Source organism: Hyperoodon ampullatus (genome assembly GCF_949752795.1).
Source record: "Hyperoodon ampullatus genome assembly, chromosome: 2".
NCBI lineage: Eukaryota > Metazoa > Chordata > Mammalia > Artiodactyla > Ziphiidae > Hyperoodon > Hyperoodon ampullatus.
In genome coordinates, this window is record NC_136915.1 from 46,598,629 (window position 1) to 46,623,327 (window position 24,699).

Consider the following 24,699-nt stretch of genomic DNA (forward strand, 5'->3'; position numbering starts at 1 on the left):
CTACTTTCTAAATGTTGTTCAAATCAGCATCCACAGCTGCTGACTTGGTGGGCTTGCAGTAGTTCTTGCCTAGACGGCAGCTGGGACTGAGTCTCCCCGCATCTGTCCAGCCCCACCCAACCATCTTCCAGGATGCGGCCTGCACTGTTTTCAAAAATTCAAGTCAAACTGTGCCACTCTTCAAATCTTTCAAGGGCTCCCTGTTGCCTTGGAGGTGAAAAAATAAAACTCAATGCCCCTGTGGCCTGGCACCCTAGGACCTGTGAAGCAAATTCCACCTGAAGGGAGAAAGCAGGGCATGGCTGCAGCCCATGGGGCCAGCCTAGCCGATGCTGACTCTCCACTGAAAACAGCACACCGGGAACCTTATCCAGAAAAATATACTCTGGCAAACCAAAATGCGTTTGCGAGATGAGAAACGGCAACTGCCTTTTAGAATGTCCCCGAATATTTGAAGTGAGACAGTGTCCTCCCATCTTCCCCAACTCTCCACAGGAGATTAACACGCCCAGGAAAAGAAGGCCGACTCCTGAACAGCAGAGACCAAAATCTTGCCCTGCACCAGGAACAAAAATTCTGCCCAACCAGTTGCCTGGCATTTTGTAATCAGTATAATGAACTCCAACCCACGTTCCCCCCAAACATGTCAGGAAGGGCTGCGGAAAAAAGATGTCCCTTTAATAAAACGTTATCAACATATATCGTACACAAACTACAATGTATCATAATTACTTTTTTTTCCTCTCTTAATTCAGAACCAGACTACAAGGTAAGAAAAAACACAGAAACAGCTACAATGTTCCCAATAATCCGCACAAGGTCTTTTTTCAGGCAGATGATATCTCACATAATATGATATACATGGATCAGAAAGGGAGGGACGAAAACAAAGACCAGCTACAGGGGAGGAGGAGCAGGAGGGGTGTAAATGTACAAAGAATTCTGGTGTCTTCAAGGCAAGACACAGAGGTTTCGATGGGGGGTGGTGAGGTGAAGGAGGCCACAAGTCACCCCTCCTGGGAGGGGACAGGCTCCACTGTCGCATTTGCCGGTTTTTGAAAATAAAAACAGGACCGGAAACAGTACATCTGTTTGGTTGCTGGCGTCCCCCCGCCCCCCACAGCTATTCCAAAGTCTCTCTGTCCAGTTCCAAGTGCACACAGAGCAATTCTGGTCAATATCCCATTTTTGAAAAAGAAGAATCAAGAGGGGAAAAAAACAAAAGAAAACCCAAACTCCAGCCCTCCACTGCCCGCACACACGAGGACGACGATTTGAGGAATGAGAACGTGGAGGTCACAGTTTCCATGTCCCAGGTCATAGCCATCCTGTCGGGGCGGCCTCCCCCACTCCGCTCCAGGCCACCACCCCGCTGGCAGGATTCTCACTGGGAAGACTGGGGTGGGGGCTGAGGAGGGGGCTGGAGGGCGGGACGCTGGGCGGGGAGAGGTCCAGAAGAGAGAGGAAGCAGTCCTGGGAACACAGTGCATGCCACTGGGTCGCAGCACAGCTCCACTGGGGCGGGATCCTGAAAGCGGTCGGTGGTCTGGCCCCTCCGGCCACGTAACGGGGGAGGGGGTCTGGGGTCGAAGCTGTGCAGCTGCTGTCGCCACCTCGCCAGGAGACCAAGCAGAAACAAGACGGGTTCCTGCCCTTCCCTTGCCCGTCAGCACAAACCAAAAACCCCAAGTGGAAAAGGGTGACTCCTTTTTTCTTTCCCAAAAAGGCCGTTTGAAAGAAACCACCGATTGTAAACTGCCCAGTTTATTATAATTATTATTATTATTTTTAGATGGCTACAAAGACAGGTGAGATCTCACACCTAGACTAGCTTTCCTGGTGGAAGGGCTTGGGTACAGACAGACAACAGGGCTTGGGTTTTTGTTTTTTGTTTTTTGTTTTTTGCTTTTTTTTGTCCTTTTTTTTTTTTTTTTTAAAGAAGAAAGCAAAGAGGTTGATTGGGGTGGGGGGGGCTTGCTAGAAGCTTCCATTTTTAAAAATTTTTCCCCAAAAAAACCCCCCTGAAAACAAATTAAAAAAATCCCAACAACGGTAAAACCCCAAACAAAAACCAACAAAAATGTGTCATGTACATAAAAGGTCCTTTTGGGAAAGGGCAAGGGGTGGGATTTTTCTGGTCATTGACTTGAAATGTATTTTTGAGTTTTGTCCTTCATGTTTTATGGAATAAAAAGTTCGGCCTTTTTATTGCATGAAACTAAAATTGAGAAAGGTTGGGGGAGGGGAGGGGGAGGGTTGAGGGGGAGCAGGAGATGCCCCTCCCCCAGCTCCTGGGTAATGACACCTCACTTCTTCTTGCATAATTTCTGGCACCTTCCCGCCTGCAATGCCGGCTCTCTCAGCGTCTCAGAGAAGAGGAGGGGGGATCACACACTCATCGTCATGCTTGGAGAATACTGGAAGGGGAGAAGCAGAGAAGCGGGGGGTCATGAGGGCAAGGGTGTGGGAGAGCCCTGTGGAGGTCTGACTGCACAGAGCTGGACTGGGCCTGTCTGGGGATGGCTGGGCTGAGACACCCATGATGGCACTGGGTGGGCAGGGGGCCAGCAGGCGGGACTTAGGAGCCACCTCTTGGCACCAGCCCGTGTCCCTGACTCCTCTCCCCTGGCCCCTTTCCCTCTCCAAATCACCCCTTCTTTCCAAGCAAAGCAGCAGCAGCCCCTGCCCTCCCCTAATGGGGCCACGGACTGCAGAGAACGGGGGTCTGACAAGCCGGAGCACAGACAGGGTGCCCTGGGGTGGGAGCCGGCCTGGGTTCTCAAAAGCTTCTTAACCATGACATCGTTTCTTCAGATGACACTGTAAATAGAGGCCCAATGTGAAAAAGGAGACGGCCAGCTCCTCGGCACCGAGACCCCGGGAAGTCACTGGTTGCGTGAAACTCCTTCCCCAGGACAGGAGGAAGTAAGACTGGGACAGAGACCCAGTGGGCCAGAGCCCAGGGCTCGTCCAGCCACGTCAGCTTCTTCATTGCTGGAGGCGCTGCGCCTCCATGTGGATGCTTCGGGAAGGTCAGATTCAGGTAGCAGGGGTCAGCGCCACACAGCTGGGGAGGGGGGTGGGGGAGGTGAGGGCTCTGCACTTTGTGTGGAAAGATAACCGAGGTGAAAGGCCCACGACACAGCTGCCAGGACACTGGCCCAGCAGGCAGGTCTTGGCCAGGAGACTGAAACTTAAATCAACAGGCCCCAGGCCCCAGGGGATAGGGTGAGGACCCAGGGGTGAAATGAGGGTGGTGGCAGGCACACTTACATTGTCGTTCTGGAAGGAGTGGAGGAAGTTCCCTCCTAGCTCACCATCGTCTCGAGGGGTGCCTGGAGGATTGCTAATGCCACTTATGTTGTTAGGAGAATTCTGCAGGGAGAGCAGAGGAGGTAAGCCCCGTGCCCCCAGCAACCTGCCCCCCAGATGGGGGAAAGGCTTTCTGGGTGGTGCTGTCAGGAAGGAGACATGGAATACACACTCACTTTTGGAAGTCCATCTATGTCACCTGACCCTGAAAGGAAAAAAGAATCCAGTTCAGTTTCTTGCCCACCCTTCTGTGCAGGGGCCTCCAAACCCTTCCACCCAAGCTCAAACATCTCTGCAAAGAGGATCTTCTACTTAGGCAACATCTTCCTCTTGGGATCTTCCTGTGGGGACCCGGCCTAGTGGAGCCAGGAGCCAAGGCAGGGAAGGCTTCCCGGGAGGGTCGGGCGGGGGGCAGCATGATGAGGTCAGGGCGCTGACTCACCTAACGAGCCGTTCATGTGGTGTGGCTCCATGCCACCCATGCCCCCCATCGGGCCGTCCGAGCCTGGACCCATCGGGAACTGTGGGAGAAGCACAGAGCGTGGCAGCTGAGTGGGCTCTTGGCTCGGCTGCAACCCTCGCAGGGCTCCCATGCCCAGCTGCATCCCCTGGGAGCTTCCATTCTGGTGGGGCCACTCTCACACACTCAGGCATTCAATTTAACACCAGGAGGCCGGAGCTGGTGCCTCCCCTCGGCCCTAGGAATTGTGCAAGGCAGAGGCGCTCACTCCTATGCACCACGGGAGGAAACCAACCTGGAGAGAGGGACTGGCCCAAGGCCACCCAGAGACAGCTCTCAAACCAGGCCTGCTGGATCCCATCCCGGGCTCTTTCCATCCCTGGGGCAGCGTGCGGGGCTCGCCGCTGAGAACCTCACACAGACGGAGTGACCAACTGCCAGGCCAGGAAACAAAAACATTAGTGCTTTTCCTCCCCATTTTACAGATGAGGAGACTGAAGCAGAGTGGACCATGCTTTGCCCACGATCTCCCAAGTAGGAGAGATGGAGGAGCTGGGGCTGGACCGTGGGCAGCCTGGCCCTGGAACCATCACACTAGCCTCCTCCAGGCTCTTCCTCAGAAACGTGTGGGGAGCTGGGGCGTGGGTGGCAGGACTTCTCTCGCTGGGACTGTGTTGGGGAGTTCACTAATGAGCAGAACTGACGGTGCAGACAGACCAGACACCAGACGTGTAATCTGCTCTACCCGCCTCCTCAGGTCTGTCTGGAACTAACCCCCCCATCTCAGCAAAGGAGCAACCAAAGGCCAGAGGTCACATCGCACGGCCACCAAGGGATGGCTGAGCCCAGTCTGGAGAGCCAAGGCCCAGGGATACAGACTGGATTCCAGGGTGGACAGGGGACGAAGTGGCAGAATGGAGGCCTGTGCCAGGCACTAAGGACACAGAGCTGAGTCACACCTGGGCCTCAGTCTGAAGGAGGAGCACAGCCACGGACACCCAACTTCCCTACAGGATGCTGAGATCCAAAGAGAGCTGCAGACAAAGCACGGCTGCAGCTTCAGAAAGAGGCACTGAGGAAAGGGCAGAGAAATCAGAACAGGCTGCACGGAGGAGGAGGCAGAGCGCCCAAATAATTGAGGGATAGACTCTGGGCAGGCAGAGATGGACCATGGCCTTGCTCTCTGCAGGGGTCCTGCCTGAGCAGAAGAAAGAGGCCTCCTAGCAGGTGGCAGCACGGCGTGGCTGGAGGAGGAACCGATGTGACGAGACTGCAGGGGAGGGGCTGGGGCACCAGCCGCTTCCTCACCCCGCTGCCCACTCACACACCCCGTGGGTGCAGGATCCTTGCCTCCCCAGTGGCCTCCCAGGGCCACTTGCAGGCTTTGGGGCACATTTTGCCATCCGGCAACCAATTTCATGCTTATGAACCCAAGTGATAGGAGGATGAGGGTGACCAACTTTTTAAGGAGCCAAACCCAGACGCAGTCATACCAGACCAAAAGAATCCCAAAATGTGGTAATAAACAATTGTGCACATGTGTTATTACTGCAACATACGTATATTTAACAAACAGGTATCTTAAATTACATATTATGTGTATTTTTGTTATTCTTTTTAACAGCTTGAGATATGATTCACATACCATACAACTGACCCATTTAACGTATGCAATTCAGTGGTTGTTAGTGTATTTAGAGTTGTGCAACCATCACCGCCATCCATTTTAGGACGTTTTCATCACCTGCATCCATTAGCAGTCACTCCCCATCCCCCACCTTGAATCCCCAGGCCCACTCAACCATTAATTTATTCTCTGTCTCTACAGATTTAGCTATTCTAGACACTTCATACAAAAGAATTATATGTGACCTTTGTGGCTGGCTTCTTTCACTTAGCAAAATGTCTTCAAGGTTCATCCATGTTGCTGCATGTGTCAAGTGCTTCATTCCTTCTTATGGCCAAGTAACATTCCATTGTATGTATATACCACATTTAATTACCCATTCATCAGTCAATGGGCATTTAGGTTGTTTCCACTTTTTGGCTATTATGACTGATGCTCCTGTGAACATCTGTGTACAATTATTGTGTGGACATGCTTTCATTTCTCTGGGGTAGATACCTATGAGTGGAATTGCAGGGTCACAGGGTAACTGTTTAACCTTTCGAAGAACTGCCAGACTGTTTTCCACAGCATCTGCACCACTTCACGTTCCACGTTCCCACCAGCTATGTGTGAGGGTTCCAATTTCTTCCCATCCTCGCCAACACCGCTCGTTATCTTACTGATTCTAGCCATCCTAGTGGGTGTGAAGTGATAGCTCATTGTAGTTTTCATTTGCTTTTCCCTAATAACTGACGCTGAGCATCTCTTCACGTGCTTATTGGCTATTTGTGTACACCTTTGGAGAAATGTCCATTCAGATCCTTGGCCCATTTACTTTTAAATTTATTTTTTGGCTGCGTCGGGTCTTAGCTGCTCTTCCGTCATGGCGCGTGGGCTTCTCTCTAGTTGTGGTACGCAGGCTCTTCTCTAGTTGTGGCACGTGGGTTTCTCTCTAGTTGTGGGGCACAGGGTCCAGAGCGCGTGGGCTCTGTAGTCGTGGCATGCGGGCTCTGTAGTTGTGGTGTGTGGGCTTAGTTGCCTCGTGGCATGTGGGACCTTAGTTCCCCAACCAGGGATCAAACTGGCATCCCTGCATTGCAAGTTGGATTCTTAACCATTGGACCACCAGGGAATTCCCCTTGGGCCATTTTTAAGTTGGTTTTTTTTTTATTATTGAGTTTTAAGAGTTCTTTACATATTCTGGATTCAAGTCCCTTACCAGACATATGACTTGCAAATATTTTCTGTGGGTTGTCCTTTTACCTTCTTGACAGTGTCCTTTGAAGCACGAGTTTTAAATTTTTTTTTTTTTTTTTTTTTTGCGCGGTACGCAGGCCTCTCACTGTTGTGGCCTCTCCCGTTGTGGAGCACAGGGTCCGGACGTGCAGGCTCAGCGGCCATGGCCCATGGGCCCAGCCGCTCCTCAGCATGTGGGATCCTCCCGGACCAGGGCACAAACCCGTGTCCCCTGCATCGGCAGGCAGACTCTCAACCACTGCACCACCAGGGAAGCCCCTCGAGTTTTAAATTTTAATGAAGTCTAGTGCAGCTACTTTTTTTGTCACTTGTGTTTCTGGTGTTGTAGGTAAGAAGGCTTTGCTAACCCAGGTCACAAAGATTTACTCCTTCATTTTCTTCTAAGTGTTTGATAGTTTTAGCTCTGACATTTAGGCCTAGGGTCTACACTGAGTTAATTTTTGTATATGTTGTAAGGACGCAGTCCAACTTCATTCGTCTGCACGTGGATATCCAGTTGTCCCAGCACCACTTCTTTATTCTGTATTATTTACTTTTCTGTTACTTAAATGCTATTAAAGAACAGCTGAACTAGTGAACAGGGGCAACAGTAGGACTAGTTAAACAAGTGACGTGTGGAAAAAACACAACACTTTTATAATATTTCTGTCTTCTGACACAGTATATTATTTCAACTCTTTACTGGATATTTAAATGTTGTAGGCTATATTACTGTGTATTTATTGAACACACACATGTAAGATTTTTTCAAAAGAGAACCTAAATACAATAGGACTGATTAAACAGATACTACCTATATTTAGTTTCTAAAAACTGACATTTTTTTCTGTCCTGTATCACAATAGGATATTTTTGCTCTGCCTTTTTTTTTTTTTTTTTAAGATTTTAAAAAAGGTTCTACGTACAAAAAGCTAGCACTGTTTCTTTCATTGGGTAGATGTCTTGGATAATCCATTCAAGGAAGATCGTTCAGTCCTATATCCTCTGTGTACTGATGGGAACACTGGTGGCACCTCCTGAGGCCACGTTTCTGGACCAGACCATGCCAGTGTGAGAAGACATGGCCAAAGCAAGAACCTGGCCGATTTTGTGTGTGTGGTGGGGGTGGTGTCCATTAGAGCCGCTGAGGACCCGTCTTGCTTTCAGGGGTCCAACAGGGCAAATGGCGCTTGCTTTTCCACTAATACTTCCCTGAATTGCCTGCAGGCTCTCGGGCATCCTTCTTTCCTTTCACGTAGTGGCAAAACTGAATACAGAGTCAAATGGAAAATGCACTGACATGCCGCTCTGCTCTTATCAAGGCCCTGGTGTCAGTCCAACGTGGTAACACCAGACTATCCTCTCCACAAACACGTCTGCACGGACTTCCCTGGTGGCACAGTGGTTACGAATCCGCCTGCCAATGCAGGGGACACGGGTTCAATCCCTCATCCGGGAAGATCCCACATGCCGCGGAGCAACTAAGCCCGTGCGCCACAAGTACCGAGCCTGCGCTCTAGAGCCCGCGAGCCACAGCTACTGAAGCCCGCGCGCCTAGAGCCCATGCTGCGCAACAAGAGGAGCCATCACAAGAAGCCCGCGCACCACAACAAAGAGTAGCCCCGCTTGCTGCAACTAGAGAAAGCCCACGCGCAGCAACAAAGACCCAAAGCAGCCAAAAAAACAAAACAAACACATCTGCACGTGGAGTGCTTAGGATTTTGCTTACGTGCTCAGGTTTTGGGATCTGTAGGAATCGCTTCCAGCTCTCCAAAGATGTCCAACCACTTTGTATCTACAAGCAGGTTTTGGAAGATCAGCTGCTTGTCAGTCAGGCCCTTTTCATCTAGGAGCTCATCAGATGGGCTATGCCTGCCTACGATGGCCATCACTTCTAAACATTCCGAGCACACTGGATATCATTATCGATTAAACCTCTCTTTCTTAGGGAAACTGGTTTTAAAGCGCAAAGGTAATCTGAACTTGTGAGATCTAAGCTGGATTCTAAATAAGTTACAGTTTTAATAAAGAAATTGGGAAAGTCCTAACTTGGCTGCCCTTACTGGTGACACTTTGAGTCCTCAAGCAGCCTCACTTCCAAAGGTGAGGCATTACTTTGGCTGTATGAGGCTTTATCACAACCCCCCACGAACCTGAACAGCTCAAGTGCCGTCCACTCAGCCTCATCTAGGCTCCTCATGGCCTCTTTAAAGATCATCAAACAGTTCTGGAGAAGCAGCAACTACATTTCTATTTTACTGTCATTCCTTTCTGCATTCTCATCTCATCCTATTTCCAAATCAGAGAAGAGCATCACAGCAGGCTGACATTTTAACATCTTCTCTGTGGCCAGCAACAATGACAGCCATCTGTAGGCGTGTGTCCAAGGCTCTCTCCATTTCTATAAACTCAAAAATCTCACTAAGTGTTTCTGCAGGTTTTGATCAAATTGACAAGTGACCAAAACGTTTCATCATGAAAGCTGGATTATCAAAGGTAAGCAAATCTCCCCCCTTGACAGCAGTGTCGGGGACAAGGTGTGTGGGGCATTTAACAGGTAAGAAGTTTATAGACTAAATGAAACTTGCCAAATTAACTGCACTGTCTGCCACATATGCAGATAAACGAGCTAAGTCTGGTTTGCATTTGGACATGGAGAACAACAATCTTTTATTTGTTTTCTGCAGTTTCATTAACATCTTCTTTGCAGAAATCAAGATTATGATTTGAAGCTCCAGTTTTCAAGTCAAAGTACCTAAAAGCTGGGGAGACTGTTTTGTTGCCACGGTGTGATGAACCATGTGATATAATGAAGGAAGCTCCCTGATTTTCTCGAAGATGCAATAGAATCAGCTGCACGCTCTAAAGGACCAACACACTTGTCATCAAAATTCCCCCTTCTGTTCACCCACAGGACTTAGTTGCAGCCTCTGAGTCAGGAAATGTAACCTTCTCAGTTCATGGAGCAACATGGCGATGGTGTTCATTCAAGGGCCAACGGTGTTCATGCCCCGGCCAACGTGGCAGCCGCTGTTTTGCACTGAGCACTGGTGTCTCTTTGGAAGACGCACAAAACTTCTGATTGATTTAGAAGGATGTGCCTGTCTCGTCCCAGACTGTGCAGTTCTGTCTACAATGCGCTCTCCCACCCTTTCTCCACCCACACCCCTTCTCACCTTTTCGGCACACTTGCCAGTATGTTCTGTTTGGGTTATTTGCCTCCCTGACCCAGTTGTATGTGTCCTCACACCTGTCATTAAAATTCATTCAGCCCTTTTTTTTTTTGGAGGTGTCGGGGTCACGCTGGTGCTGGTGGTCTCATCGTTCTCATTTTCATTATCTGAGCTCTCAGAAAACATGATCGTGATACTCACAATGTGAAAAATGAAAACTGCACTATCTTGACACAAACAGTTAAGCTGCAAGCAGAGTCAAAGGTGGACTCCGCCAGGGCCCGGATGCAGCGCGCTTGAGTCGTACCCCTCGAATGATGCAACACGGATGATCCATCATTGAGAGCCACAGACCACAACTGCTGGCATCCATGCTCAGGAAAATACGGTGACGGCAACCATGGGAAGTGGGGAGTCTATGCCACTTTCACGTGCTCGGTCCTGTCTTTGGGGCCACTATATAGGTCTTACACTTTTCTGCCCAACCTGCATCCATTGCCAAAACCCAGGATTTTTGTGTCCTGGGAAGTCATCTCCCAGGACACAGGGCTTTCAGTGCTAAAACCCGAAATGGCCGGCTACCCTAGGGAGAGGCAGGGGCTATGGGAGATGCTGGCTGCCCAGGAGAAGGGGAGAGATGGGTGGTGGAGCAGCAGTTGAGGAGCGAGGTTCCCACACTTCTCAGTCCCAGGACCCCGGGTAAGGTCCCTCTCAGCACCCCCAGGAGGCAGGCCAATGACCCTCACCCAGAGGCTGCTGGAGGATGAAACACACGCAGCGGCCAGCACAGGGAAGCCCATAATCAGGATTTAACACATGGGGTGATTCAGGAGGCACATCAGACACCGAACTGGCAAAACCAAACTGTGCATCCCTAAGGGCCCGAGACAACCTTGGGGCCACAAGCCCGCCCTCTGGCTCTGTAGCCCACAAACTACTGATTTGGTCACGTGACAGCCTCCTTTCCAGACCCTGAGCTCCCGGAGGGCAAGGCCAGTGGGACTCACCTCCCCCGCCTGGCAAGGAAGGGTTGTCTGTGGGTCAGACCAGCCCTGTCCTTAGGGAGCTCCCAGCCGGGAGAGGGAGACAGGCCGCCACTGCACAGTCCAGTCCTGACATGGGCGCGGGAACACGAGAGGGAGGAGGTGAGCAGGACTCAGAACGAGTGGAATTTGAGCGGCAACATCATCGCAGGTTGGGACTCTGAGAGGCCAAGAAGGGAGGAAGTGGCTTCTAGGTGAGGGAAGGGCCCGAGCAGAGGCAGAGAGGTTACAAGATGGGGGGGTCTGAGGGCTCCCAGAGGCACACAGCAGGCAGGCCCCCGGGGGCCTCCCCCCAAAGCTCCACAGCCAAGGATAGGGACCTAAGACATCGCCCAGGTGCACAGACAGTCAGCCGAGCAGGGACTGGCCCAGGCCCACCTGTAGCCTGCTGCTCTTCCCCGTCAACGGCCGGCTCGGGCCAGCAGGGGTCCCCACCGTGAGGCTGGGCGCCCCACTCTGACCAGAGGTGTGGGAATCAGCCCACCCACTTCTCTCCCACCCGCTGCCAGCTATGAAATGGGAACCAAGCTGCCCAAGAGTCAATCACTTTTCTGATGGTTTATTTTATCCATCTTTGGTAACAAATGGCTGCCATCAGCTAAGCTTGCTTTCCGCTCAGCCGACGAAGTCAGTTGGATCTGTCGCAGTACCTGATGTGTAAATTATTAGAAGCTGACTTACGTTGGACCGGCTGCCTCCAGGCGGCACCGGGTTAATCATTGTGTAGATGTTGTCACTGGAATTTGTTGAATCTGTAGAACAGTGGAAACCCACAAGTCGGGGTGATTAATTCACTTCTTAATTAAAACAAACTCATGGCACTTGAACTCATTCTTTTGTATTTTATCACCTAAAATTTCCTCTAAGTACCACCATTTTCTGGCTAATTTGTATTTAATGAAGATTCACAAAGTTTTTAATCGCAGAAAATTCAACTGTGAAAACCACTCAACCCTGAAAGGAAGGATTTCAGGGTGCCTGGATACCAATGTGGACACGGCAAAGCCGTCTCCCCCATCGCAAACCAAATCTGGTCCCCAGACACTGCCTGGCAGTGCAGGGGCGGCCAGACCACCACCTGTGCTCTTCCCCCAACCCCGCCCGGCAGTGTTAATCAAACTGGGAAAGAGAAACACCACAAGCTGATGGGACCACCCTGCCAAGCTGATGGGGTAGGAGGGAGAGGCAGGGATGGGGCTGGAGACGCAGTAACATATGGAGTGGTTTAATGTGACCCAGTCTGAATGTAGGTCATGCAGCTCATAAAAATGCAGCAGGAGAAAGAGGGAACAGGAGCGGGAATATCACGGTCACCGCCAGATTCACCCCTGCCGCTGAGCAGCTTCCCTGCTACGGGGAGCTGAAGGGATGGGAGAGAGGGACTCCTCCGTGTCCCCAATTAGCCAGAAAAGTCTCCTTAGGAAATCAGCTAACATGTTTATATCAGGAGCAGGCACCAGAGATCCAACTACCCCTCACTTTTTATTTTGGGGGTGGGTAAAGATAGTATGTTGAATTCCTTCTAGTTGATGGTACGCTACTCTTAGCTGGGAAAAAACACAATTGTGATACTGTGTGTGTGTGTGTGTGTGTGTGGTGTGGTGTGGTGTGGGTGTGCGCACATGCCCTCTTCTGATTAAAGGGGAAAAGGGATCTTTGATACAGAGGACCAGAAGCCAATAGCTCTAGACACTCAAGAGGCATCACGCTGTAGAGTCCTTGTCCCAGGATGCCAGAACCCAAAAGCCCCTTCTCAGTCATCTAGAGAAATGACAACCAGGACAGGATTCTCTCTGACCAGCGAGAGCCAAAGGCGGTGAGACCCCTTGTTTCCGGGTCTCCTTGCTCTGCCCTGTCATTTCACTGGAGATGAGGAGTGACCCGGCTGAGGCCACACGGCAGGTTGGGGGCACCGGGGCCTCCTGCCCACTAAATCCCTGGTGCCAAGATGCCGGGTGGGGGGCGCACTGCTCAGGAAGAGTGGCTTGCAAGCCCTGGCTCTGCACCCAGGCCCCTCCAGGACTCCCTACTCCTTCAGCGGCACCCCTCCCCCAGCCTTCTTACCTGCAGGACTAGGCATGATGGGTGTTCCTGGGGGGCCGCCACCACCAGGGGGTCCCTGGAGATGAGATAAAAACTGACATCAGAAACCCACGGTAAAAAACCCATGGTGATGACACACGTGGGGAGAGGCCACTGAGCTCCAGCCAAGTCAGCAGCCAGTGCTCACCCAGGGCCCGGGTGTTTAAGGCTTGGGGGAACTGGATTCCCCTTGTCCTTTCTTTAAACCAAGAGGTAGCTGTGGGCGTGCATGTGTGCTCACACACATGGGGACCGGTGAAACCAGAGGCCTGTAGTGGAAGCTGACTTGCCTACTGGTCAGTCCCCCGAATGGGGGTCCCAACTCTGGGTCTTGTTTGGGGACTTCTGGGCCACCAGAAAGTACAGATACCTGAATATTGACAGCAAGTTCTAGCACAGTTTGGAATCTGTGCTCAGAATATGTTGTGAAAGGAAACAGACAGGGCCCCCCCGCCCCAAGTACTCTTGTACACACAGTCACATGAGGTTAGGCATGCAATGCCCCAAACCTGCACACACTTACCACGTAGGTGCCGGGTGATGAGGAGGAATATGGAATCTAGAAACAAGAGGGGGATGAGCCACACCTCAGAGACACCTCCTCTACCTTCCAAATCCTTTGGGGGACACAACCCCACTCCTGATGGGAAACACACTGAGCCACCTGGTTAGTGTCTCTAGGGGGGCCAGGGATGTGAGCCAAATCCAGTTCCTATGCTGAACCGATCCTGAGAGCCTTGGCAGGGAGCCTTGGGGGGCCATAGGCGCGGGAGACCCTCCAGTTCTAGGACAGGAAAGTGAGAGCTTCCCCCACCCCCGGCCTCCTGCCCTGGACTGTCTGTGCTAAGCCCCTTCCCAGCTCCTTCCTCTGAGTGCTGGAAGCCAGCTCTGCCAAGAAAGAGGAGGTTGGCAGGAGCCTCTACATGGACAGGGCTCTGAGCCCGGCTCTCAGCTCACACCTCAGCTTCTGCAGAGCAGCGGGGAGAGCCCCTGATGGCCCCAGCATGACACTCCCAACCTTCCCCTTACAGGTGGGCTTCTCCTTGGAGGCATCAGGTGGAATCCTGCCACGTCCCACTCCCCATGACACCTCCAACCTGGGGACAGGAACCACCCTGCACCCTAGAACCCAATCCCTAGCAGATAGAGCCCCCCGCCAACCTGGGTACTCACTGAGTTAGCACTGTTAGGATTGGGCCAGGGTCTGCCAGCTCCCGGGCCCCTGAGAGAGAGAGAGAGAAATGGAGACAATGAAAAAGATGCTATAAGCACCAAGGGGGTGGTGCCAGCAGGGTCAGAACAAGAGGGCTGAAATCACTAGCAGGAAGTCCTTCATACACTCCTAGAGCTGTTCTGGGGTAATAATGTGTAGTTCTGTGGGTAGAAATCTATAGATTCCTATAAATTATGTGCAAAATTTGTGAAAATAATATTTCCTCTGCACATGCATTTTCCTAGGAAGGGAATACAGAGATTCCCATAGGGATCAACTACCGCAAAGAGGCTACACCACTGAAGCACTGAAAGAGTGATCAACCATACAGGGCTTCAAATCTTGACCCTGCCACTTAGAGCTGTGTGAGCCTGGGCAAGTTACTTCACCTCTCTGTGCCTCAGTTACCCCATCTGTCAATAGGGGATAATAATAAGCACCTCACAGGGTTATCATGAAGATTGGGTGAGCTAATCCATGTAGCAAGCTTGGAAGACTGCCTGGCACAGACAAACACTATATGGGGGTGTATGTGGTTTCATCACCGGTATGTTCAACATCCTCACTTTACTGATGAGAGACTGAGGTCCAGAGAGGTGCCAGTAATTACTCCCATCACAAGTCTTTCAGGGGGAGCAAAGGGTGGGGAAAGCCATGGGCTCTGAGCCGCTAGCAGGGTGGTTGGCCTTACATGTTAATCCCGGGCATGGCGGGGCCAAGGGAGTTGGGTGGTGGTCTCATGCCGCTGCCGTAATTCTGCAACGATAACCAAGCGTCAGTCTATGAGAAGGAGAAGGGGAACCGGAGAGAGAAGGAGGGGGAAAAACAAACAGAACATAAGCGAGAGGGTTAGTCTGTGAAAAGGATCTGATGAGAAAGTAATACATTCATTAAAAAAATGCGGGGTGGGAACCAACTGACAGGACCACAATGACAAGCCAGCACAGAGGGACAGTCACAGCTTTAGATGCATCTTCAGGGGCTTCAGGATGGGTCTCTTGAAAGCACACGGGCATCCAGGAAGGAGCTCATGATGCTGGTTGGCACCTGCCCTCAGGTCTCAGGCAGGAAAGGGGAAGAGACTCAGTAACAGGACCAGCTGGTGACCACCACCCACCTTAGAAATCTGGGGAGAAGAAATGGCCAGCAGGCGGGGGCAGGGCTGAGTCTGCACGTGGAAGGGGAGGCACACTCCCAAAAGGCCTGTCCCGCGGCCGGGCATCTGCAGACCCCACCCTGCCCCGGGTCTGGGCTGTCCCTCCATATCATCACCCGATGCAGGTGTCAGCACGTGCAGCCCTCAACAGGCACAGTACTGGAGGAGCAGGAGGAAAACTCTGTCTCCCTGCTCAAGGGAATCACCGTTCCATTAAGAGAAGAGTCTACACAGAACTTGGAAACTTGCAGGAGTCCCAACTCAGCTCGGCACAACCCACCATGGCAGTGGGATGGGTCAGAGCAACCGGACCAGGCACCCAGGCCTTTCACCTGGCTCATCTCCTTCACCACTGCTCCCCGACGCCCCTCTTCCAGAGCTATTTTCTTTGCAGGAATAAATACCTTGCCTCCCTTTCTCCACTTGGCAGGCTCCTACACGTCCTCCAATACCCAGCTCAAACAGCACCACCTCTGTGAGGCCTTCCCTGCTCCATCCCGTGGGGTTAACTGCTCCATCCTAGTCACTCCCAGAGTGACTTGTGATGTCCTCCCCCAACGGCCTGCAGCACTCTGGCTTATGATCGTGGCCACATGTCCATCTCTCCCACTGGACTCTGAACCCCTTGGAAGGCGGGAACTCTATCTTACTGATCTTCATATCCCCCGTCACTGCACACATCAGTGGCAGCACTGGCACAGACTGGGCACTGAATCATCAATGGAGTGGAGAAGTGAATGAATGGAAAGTAACATGAGGCTGGTTGTAGCTTGAGCTCCGCCTTTGTAGGAGAAAGTAGGCTGGTGGAATTTTGATGGCAAAGGAACAGCCAGCATTGGCTGTTTTTTACTGAGCACATAACACATACAGTCTCTGGTTTGGACCTTGTAACGATGCCATGAAGCTGGTATTGCTCCCATTTTACAGAAGAGGAGACTGAGGGTCTGGGGGGAGGAAGATGTGCCCAAGTTCACAGTCAGCTAATGTCTCTGCCGGGGTTTAATCCTGGATCTGCGAGCCTCAGGGTCTGCTCTCTACACCACACATCTGGGAGGCGGGGAGGAGGGTGGGAGTGGGGACACAACAGGAGGCTCAAGGGCCAGAGCTGACAAACAGAGCCGCCGTCAGGCTGGTGGCAGGTTCTCCAGCCAGGGACCATCTCAGGACCACCTCCTTGGCCTCATCACCCAGAGAGGGGTTTGGAGTGAGAGTGTCCAGACAGGGTGTACACAATGACCGCAGCAGCGCCAGGCTGGCTGGCAGACAGCAAGGCCTGCAGTGGGGGGAGGGAGGGGAGGGCAGCCGGGGCAGCTGGCATCCCCCGTGCCTGCTCAGGGCTGAGTCCCTGGGCCGGAAGACACTCACCTGCCCTGGAGCAAATATGCCGCAAGATCAGTGAACAAAGGGGCCAGTCCCTCCCTATGGACGATGCTACGCGAGGTGAGCAGAGCCACAGATTTGAGGTCAGAACACGGAGAGCCTGCCCCAGCACAGCCTGACTCTGGGCAAACCACACAAATAACAATGCTTCCTCGGTGCCAGGCTGTTCTACGGGCTTAGTATCACCTACATTTAACCACCACAACCTCACTACTATCCCCACTTTAAAGATTAAGACACTGAGGCGCAGAAGCAGAGTGATGGCCCCTCGTGCAGCTATGATCATGGCTTCAGAGCTGCAACCCCTCCGCTGTGCTGCCTCGTCCATAAGATGGGGACAAAGAGCCCCCACCCTTACAGGGCTGTGTGAGGATCAAATGAAATGATGGCTCTGAAGTGCTCCCTCAGCCCTCAGAGGTGTGTACTGATTTGGGATGTTGGCAGAGCAAACGCCAAAGCCTTTAATGCTGCCTTAAGCATGGGGTCTTAAAGGGCCCTTTCTAAGCCCACGTGCAGTTACTAAATCCCCTGTACAAATCTCAGCCTCGCTTCCGCTGCTCCAGAACAGGAAGCTCACCACCTCCCCAGGCAGCCCACTCTTCCACTGTGTGCAGCCTGGCCAATCAGAAAGGTCTTCCAGATAGAGAGTGAGATCTCCTCCAGGGGCTGCAGCTGCATCCTGCTCTCTCTCACACCAAGGAGAGTAGCCGGCACTGTGGGGATGCAGTGGAAGGCTGGCCTGGGGGCCGGCGGGAGCCCAGGACGTGGCAGCAGAGCACGGCGAGGAGATTAAGCAGGGTGCTCACTCCTGAAAGATGTCTGGACACACAGTCCCTCAGGGGGAGGCTCCGGGTGCACCACCTGCTGCCCTAACCCGACCCCCTCAGGAGACTCCCGAAAGCCAGCACAGCCACTGCCCAGGAGGGAGCAGGCCTGCCAGGTCCTCCCTCCTGCAGAGGCCCAGACCCCGATGGCCACTTACATGCCCCCACTTCATAGATGACAAGCTAGAGGCCCAGAGAAGCCAAAGACTCGCCCAAGGCCATACAGTAAATCAGGGGTGAAAGGAAGGCTGAAAGTCAGGTTTTGGAGGCAAGTTTTCAAATCAGAGACACTGGCCTTTTCACAGAGGATGGGAGGGCTTAGACGCACAGTTTCACGGACTCAGTAGAAATGGTTCTCTCTTCTCCCAGTGCCCACCTGCCCGCAGCACTGGGTTCTGAGGTGTGGCCATAGCCAGACACCGCCTCTTCCTCTGTCCTCAGCACTACTCTGCAGGGATGGGGCAGCTGGAGACCTGGGAGGAGTCCTTGGTGCAGCCGTGGAGCCGGCCACATCCACAGGGGTGTGTGCATGTGTATGTCTGCCTACCTCCCCACACCTACACCTTGTCCCGACGAGGGCACCCCAGACCCTGGACAGAGGGGCTGATCCGTGGTCAGGAACTATAAAGGGTCAGGCCCCACCCTCTTGGTCTCAGTTCTGCACTCTTGGGCAAGGTCCATGGCGATGCAGAAAGGTACCCTGCAGCTGGCAGGGGCTGGGGCCTGCTTCTGCTTCCTGCAACTCCTCAGCACAGGGGCTCTTTTTTGATGTTGCCTGGCGCCCCAAAGAATAGTCTTTAGGACAGACCTGTCAAAGGGGTCTCCAGTTTGTTGGGCAGTTTCCTGGGCTTTGGGTCGGCCCTCCACCACCTCTAGTCATGTAGCAGCCTGGCCAGCCCCACTGGGAGGTCTCCGAGGAGCCACCAGGGAAAGTGCCTTGAGTGGCTCCACTCTCTCCTCACCAGCCCAGGGTGCCCTGGCCTGGTTTACGATCCTTCCATCTCCTTCTGGGGTCTCTGCTCAGAGGCATTGAGCTTGGGCTGTCCTGGCTCAGTGGGGAGATGCAGCTTCTCCTGGTGGCACAGGACTGTCTCTAGGGATGGTGGATTATCCTTCACCTGAACATTCTCAAATGCAGACAAGCCAGGTTGGCGATCTGACTCTAGGCTGTGCTGACCCCACCCCAACCAGAATACCAGACGCGCTGCAAGTGGCATCCACGGGAGCCTTCAGAGCCCTGCCAGTTTCAGCCTCACCCCAACAGGATTCACTTCTGAAAAACTGAGCCACGGTGCTTTGTGACCGCCTGGAGGGGTGGGATAGGGAGGGTGGGGAGGGAGGGAGATGCAAGAGGGAAGAGATATGGGAACATAGGTATAACTGATTCACTTTGTTATAAAGCAGAAACTAACACACCATTGTAAAGCAATTATACTCCAATAAAGATGAAAAAAAAAAAAAAAGAAAAACTGAGCCAGAAGTTCTCACCTGACACAGGCATAGGCATAATTCTTTAAAGAGAGAATACAATTAAGTGGAAATACTACCTCCTTTTCGCCACTGGCTGCTTCACAAAACCAGAATAAAATCTGCCTGAGGCACTGAGGGCAAAGGGCAGGGTGATGCCTAGTTTGCTGGTTCCTTTGTGACATTTAGGCCAAAATGATACACAACCTCAGAAAGTATGATGTTACTCCATTCGGTTTTGAAACCTGTAAAGTAGCCCCAAGACCACACTGTACCTATTCTTTGTTCAGAAAGTTCTAGAGTGGCCCCACTATTAGCAATGTTATTCTCCACTTGGAATAACAGGCTGAAGGTTTCCCACCTCTGTGTCCAGTCTCAGCACGGCCCTGTGCATGCAGTGGTGCTTACTAAAGACTGCCTGAAGGGGCTTGGTCACCTTTCTTAACAGTCCAGGCATGGCAGAGACAGGGCTCCCTCCCTGGGCCCAGGTTCTAAGGAGGGGATGGGATCCGTGCAATGCTTTGCGGAGCCTTGTGCTGCGGTCTCTCTCACAGCTGTTGTTTCACACAGCCCTACGGTGAGCCCTGTGAGGTCATCACCGGACACCCATTTTGCAGATGAGGGACTGGAGGCCCCAACAGGCTGAGCTGAGGCCAGGACGGTGTTCCTAGCACTAAGCTCATCCCTTTCCTGTCCATTCTGAGTGATCAGGGCAGCACCCTCAGGGGACAGAGAGAAAAGGCTTGGGGGGTAGATCCTGTCCTCTCCCTACCCTCAGCTTGGGGGTCTAAAACTTCCAGGCTCTACGATGCCCACTCCTTGGCTGACCCCAGAACCTGCAATCCATCTCATACCCCAATCTCGCCGAGACCCAGGCTCACTCAAGGCCAGGTCTTTCTGCCCCCAGTGAGGGGCTGGTGAGGACATCTGGGTTGCTCTAAGGGAGGTTTGGCTCTGGAATTTAATACTGCACCCTACCCAGAGGGGCACAAGTGACATGGGAAAGGAAGGAAACAGAAACACTAATTAGAAAAGATACATGCACCCCTATGTTCATTGCAGCATTTTTTACAATAGCCAAGATATGGAAGCAACCTATCCATTCATCTTGGATAAAGGAAATGTAGTACACACACACACACAGAGGAATATCATTCAGCCATAAAAAAGACTGAAATCTTGCCATTTGTGACAACATGGATGGACCTTGAGGGCATCATGCTAAGTGAAATAAGTCTGATAAGGAAAGACAAATACTGTATGATTTCATTCATACATGGAATCTAAAAACCAAAGCAAATGAACAAACAGAAAACCAAAGCAAGTAACAAAACAGAAGTAGTTACAGATACAGAGAACAAATGGGTGGTTGCCAGAGGGGAGGAGGGTGGGGCTGGAGGGGGAGGAAACAAATAAGTGAAGGAGATTAAGAGGTAGAAATATCCAGTTGCAAAATAAAATGAGTCATGGGTATGAAATGTATGGTGTGAGGAACACAGTCAATAACTATATAATATCATTGTATGGTGACACATCATAGTAACTAGACTTATTGTGGCAATCATTTTGAAACGTCCAGAAATACTGAATCACTATGTTGTGTAACAGGAACTAACACAGTGCTGTAGGTCAATTATACTTCAAAAACAAATGAACTCATAGAAAAAGAGATCAGACTTGTGGTTACCATTGGCAGCAGGTGGAGCTGAGGAGGTGGGGGGGAGGACTGGATGAAGGCAGTCAAAAGGCACAAACTTCCAATTAGAAGGTAAGTAAGTACTAGGGATGTAACATACAACACGATAAATAGAATGAACACTGCTCTATGTTATACATGAAAACTGTTACGAGTAAATCCTAAGAGCTCTCATCACAAGGAAAAAACATTTTTTTCTATTTCCTAATTCTGTATCAATATAAGATGATAGATGTTCACTAAACTTATTGTGGTAACCATTTCATGATGTATGTATGTCAAATCATGCGGTACACCTTAAACTTACACAGTGCTGTATCTTAATTATATCTTAATAAAACCAGAAAAAAAAAAAAAAAGGAGAGATGTTTTCAGAGCCCCTGAGGTTGGCAGGGTGGAAAGGGTCAGCTGGCCTCACCGCAGGGCTAGCCTCTCCCTCCCCTCTGGGCACCGACCTGCTAGCCTACAAGAGCTCCACCCCTGTACCCTGCTTGGTGAGGCCAGGAGGGCCCTTTTCAGCAAGACCTCAGCCTTCAGGACCCCCACCCTCTTTAAACGTGCCATGAGAGTGTGCCAGACTGCTGCTCAGGGACATGGACACGACGAAACTCCCGCTAAGCCAGGAGGAAGTCCTAGACTTCGGGACACTCTGCCCTCGGTCCGTCTGATAATTATCCATTCCCAGCTTCCAGAACCTCAGTATTACTACAGACTTAACAAGTGTTAATGGCCTTTGCCAGAAAAAATAAAAAGAAACGCGAAGCAATCACCAAACCCAAGCAGCTCGAGTCCTGAACTATGGTTTTAAGGCCCCAAGTTGGAAAACACGAATTGATTCCTAAGAGGCTACCCTGGGCCAAGCATCACGCCAAGAACTTGAGCCTCCTCCTTTCAGCAACCGTACAAGGAAGTACTGGTCTCCTTCCCATTTTACAGATGCAGCTGCTCAGTCTCCAAGAATCAAGAGGGGTGGGTGGTGGAGTACTCCATCCTCTTGTGTCCCCTAGACACCCCCCCAACCCCCCAGACATCCTGGAAGTCCAAGGCCACTGCTGATTTCCACACCAAGAGTATCTCTAGTGTGTGGCTGAGGAATCTGAGAGTTTCTGACTCAGGAGAGGGAACACTTGGCTTTCAGACCCTGTCACCCCTCCCACGGGTTCCTGCGGAGGTCAGCTCAAGCCGGCCGCCTGGCAGGAAGGGGCCACTCTGGTAGCTTAAAAGGAGCTGGTGAAAACACAAGCTCTGGGGGATTTGAGGAAAGAAAAGAAAACTGGAGCTGCAATTGGTGTGGGCTTGCTTCCTTTTAGGATTAAGGGGCCAACGAAAGGCAAGGACCTCCCTAAGAATCTTTCAACGCCACAGATGTTGCAGCCATCACCGAGAAGAACGCGGCAGCTGGGTGTACTGTAAATACAATTCCAGACAGAGTGGAGGGCTGTGGGGTGTGGCAGACGCCTCTTCCTCCAAAAGGGAGGCATGTGTGCGTGAGTGGGGGCATGACCTCACCCCCAGGGAACCGGAAACCTGTGCAGGGGCCCAGAGCATCCCAGCACCGACAAGCAGGAGTGGGAGAGAAAAGGAGGCCTCCAGGCAGGGCAGAAAAGAAGGGAAGGAACACCCTAGAACAAAATCCTCCTGCTCTCACTGTGAAATGCCCCTCTCCTTACTCAGACTTCTGGCTTTAGATAGTCAGATACCAGAGAATTCGCAAGGAGGGCAGAGCACAGCAAACTCTCTGCCACAGCGCCTGCAGGACCCAGAGCCGTGTTCAAACACTCAGAAGAGCGGGAGCCAACTGTGAGAAGGTGCTGGAACAGGAATGGCCTGCCAGACCCCTGCCTGATGGTGCTGTGGGACCCGGGACCTGTGGGTATGGAGCTGCATCCCAAGGAGCGACCACTGTGTTGCTGCTATAAAGGGGTGGGCAGGGCACTTGAGGTAATTTCCTCTAGAGGTTTCTAAACTGTCCTTTTTGGCAGTGGAGCCCCTCTGGGCAAAAGAAAGTTTAGGCAGGAGCTTGGTATATGAAAATGGCAAAAGCTCTGAGTTGAAGGGAGTGCCGGGGCCCTGGCCGGCCTGGCTCCTCGCAGCTGGGTGGTACCACCAAGGACCATGGTTACAGATTCACCCCCCACTGGACTGGGGGGGGACACTGAGGCCTGCTGGGGCCACCGAGGTGAAAGTGATTTGTCCAAACTCAGACAACTGGTGAGTTGCAGGCAGAATAATGCAATATCTTGCCTTGGGTCCCAACAAACTGTGACCGTTGAGCCAGCTCAGGCCCACCCTACCTCCCAAGGGTGGGAGGAAGCTTTGGGGACCCACACCGCTGCTTGGGGACACAGACCCCTGCCTTCCAAATGCCTCAAATCCCTCCCGTGGAAGGCTCCCAAATGCTCCTCTTCCCCAGCTCGCTGGGGGTCCCCTCAACTCTGCCAGGTGGGCTGCCCAGCTGTGGGCAGAACGGGCCGCTGGGGCCCTGGTCACGCCCTCTCCCCTCACCCCTCCGAGCTGCGAGACGTGGAAAGACTAACAGACTTGGAAAGAGGAGAGAAGGCGGGTGCACACAGATGGCCGGGACATGGAGAGACAGACAGGCGGTCGGTTACCTGCGGGCCGGGCCCCATGGGCCCCATGCCTCGGGGAGGGTTCATTCTCTGCATTGATCCTCCCATGTTGGGGTGCCCTGCGTGACAGAGCGGGTGAGCCGTGAGTGGCAGGAGGTGGCGGCAGACAGTGGGGGGAGCCCTCCTGATGCCCCCCCCGCCCGTGCCCACTCTGCCTTGTCTACCTTGTTGTCGCGTGGGATCCATGGAATTGGGCAGCAGTGGCTGTGTCCCAGGAACTCCTCCCGGAGGCTGAAAGAAACGTTAAGACCCGAGGTAAGTGGCTGCTCCCCGGAGCTGGGGACAGAGGGGAATGCACCTGCCTGCCCAGGCTCCCCACCTGACTATTTAGGGCCACTCATGGCCTCCCCAAGGCCGCTCCTGCTGCCCGCCGGCTGGGGGGTCCCCGGGCAGCAGCAGTCAGCTCCAGCTGGTGTTACGGAAAACTGCAGCATGGGTGGGTCAGCATGGGTGCTTCATCTTTGGGAGAAGAACCACGGCCCAGCGCTGCCGTCTTGGCAGGTCTATATACCTGCCAGAGCCCAGGCACACTCTGGCTGGGCCACCAGCCACACCCCCTCAGAGGCAGCACTGCTCCCTCCCTCCCTTTTACCACCCAAACTCCAGCTGATGCAGTTTAGGCCAAACCCTGTCTCTCCTTTGCCTCGTGTAGAGTGGAGATGTAACTCGTTTTATCCCCAACTCCCAACGGTGGGGACCCGAGACCCACTAGCTAAAATCCTGCCACCGTGGGACGTCCTTTTTCAAGGGGGCAGGGGAGGAGGCGGCTTTTGAGATTTAGATGAGGGAGCTGAGGTCCAGAGGCCTGAGGGCCCCCAGTCAGCCCTCAGTCACCTGCGGCAGAGCCAGGAAGAACACCCAGGACTCTGGACCCCAGGGGTGGAAAAGAGGAGGCCTCTAGGAGAGGGTGAGCAGGATGCTGAGTGACAACCTGCCACCCAAGGCCTGGTGCATGTGGCACATGCTGGTGTGACTACTACAGAGAAGATGAGGACGGGGCCAGGGGTTTCCTGAGTGAACGCTTGGCACACCAGCTACGAAAACCCCTTCAAAGCAATTTATTTGAGACTGAAGTTATTTCAGCTGCAATATGAAAAAAGAGGAAAGCAGAGCTGGGGGAGGGGGAGGGAAAGGGAGCTTCACTTTTAGAACCCCATGCCTTAGGACTAAGCACGGGCCCTTGGCTTGGAGAGGAAAGCCTCTGTGAAAGCTGGGCACCTGTGATGGGGACCTCCACCCCCACCCCCTGCTTCGCCCGGGTCCCCCAGCCCCGCCCAACTGTGCTGTAGGGATGATGGCCGAGTGGGGAGCGGATGGCCCAAAAGGAAACTCCAAACCAGTCCTGGAATGAGGTGGTGGGAAACAAAGGGACAACTTCTCACTGTTCAGCTTCAGAATGGCGTGTGTGTGTGTGTGTC

The 24,699-nt window shown here is 52.5% G+C and overlaps 1 protein-coding gene across 7 annotated transcripts in view; it reads right to left on the reverse strand.

The window, feature by feature from the left end:
* Positions 1-657: 657 nt before the first annotated feature.
* Positions 658-24,699, reverse strand: part of SSBP3 (single stranded DNA binding protein 3) — a gene marked incomplete at its 5' end in the record, with an annotated part of 164,498 nt that continues 140,456 nt past the window's right edge. For 5 of the 7 annotated variants that reach the window (XM_079696919.1, XM_079696920.1, XM_079696918.1 and 2 more), the window contains 11 exons: positions 658-2,417; positions 3,274-3,375; positions 3,489-3,517; positions 3,755-3,833; positions 11,515-11,585; positions 12,898-12,952; positions 13,439-13,474; positions 14,089-14,137; positions 14,820-14,884; positions 23,264-23,340; positions 23,446-23,512. In XM_079696919.1, the coding sequence (XP_079553045.1) occupies positions 2,388-2,417; positions 3,274-3,375; positions 3,489-3,517; positions 3,755-3,833; positions 11,515-11,585; positions 12,898-12,952; positions 13,439-13,474; positions 14,089-14,137; positions 14,820-14,884; positions 23,264-23,340; positions 23,446-23,512 (660 nt within the window). In that variant the 3' untranslated portion in view covers positions 658-2,387. Of the gene's footprint in view, positions 2,418-3,273; positions 3,376-3,488; positions 3,518-3,754; positions 3,834-11,514; positions 11,586-12,897; positions 12,953-13,438; positions 13,475-14,088; positions 14,138-14,819; positions 14,909-23,263; positions 23,341-23,445; positions 23,513-24,699 lie in introns of all 7 variants that reach the window. The other 2 variants (XM_079696917.1, XM_079696921.1) reach the window with 2 other exon arrangements.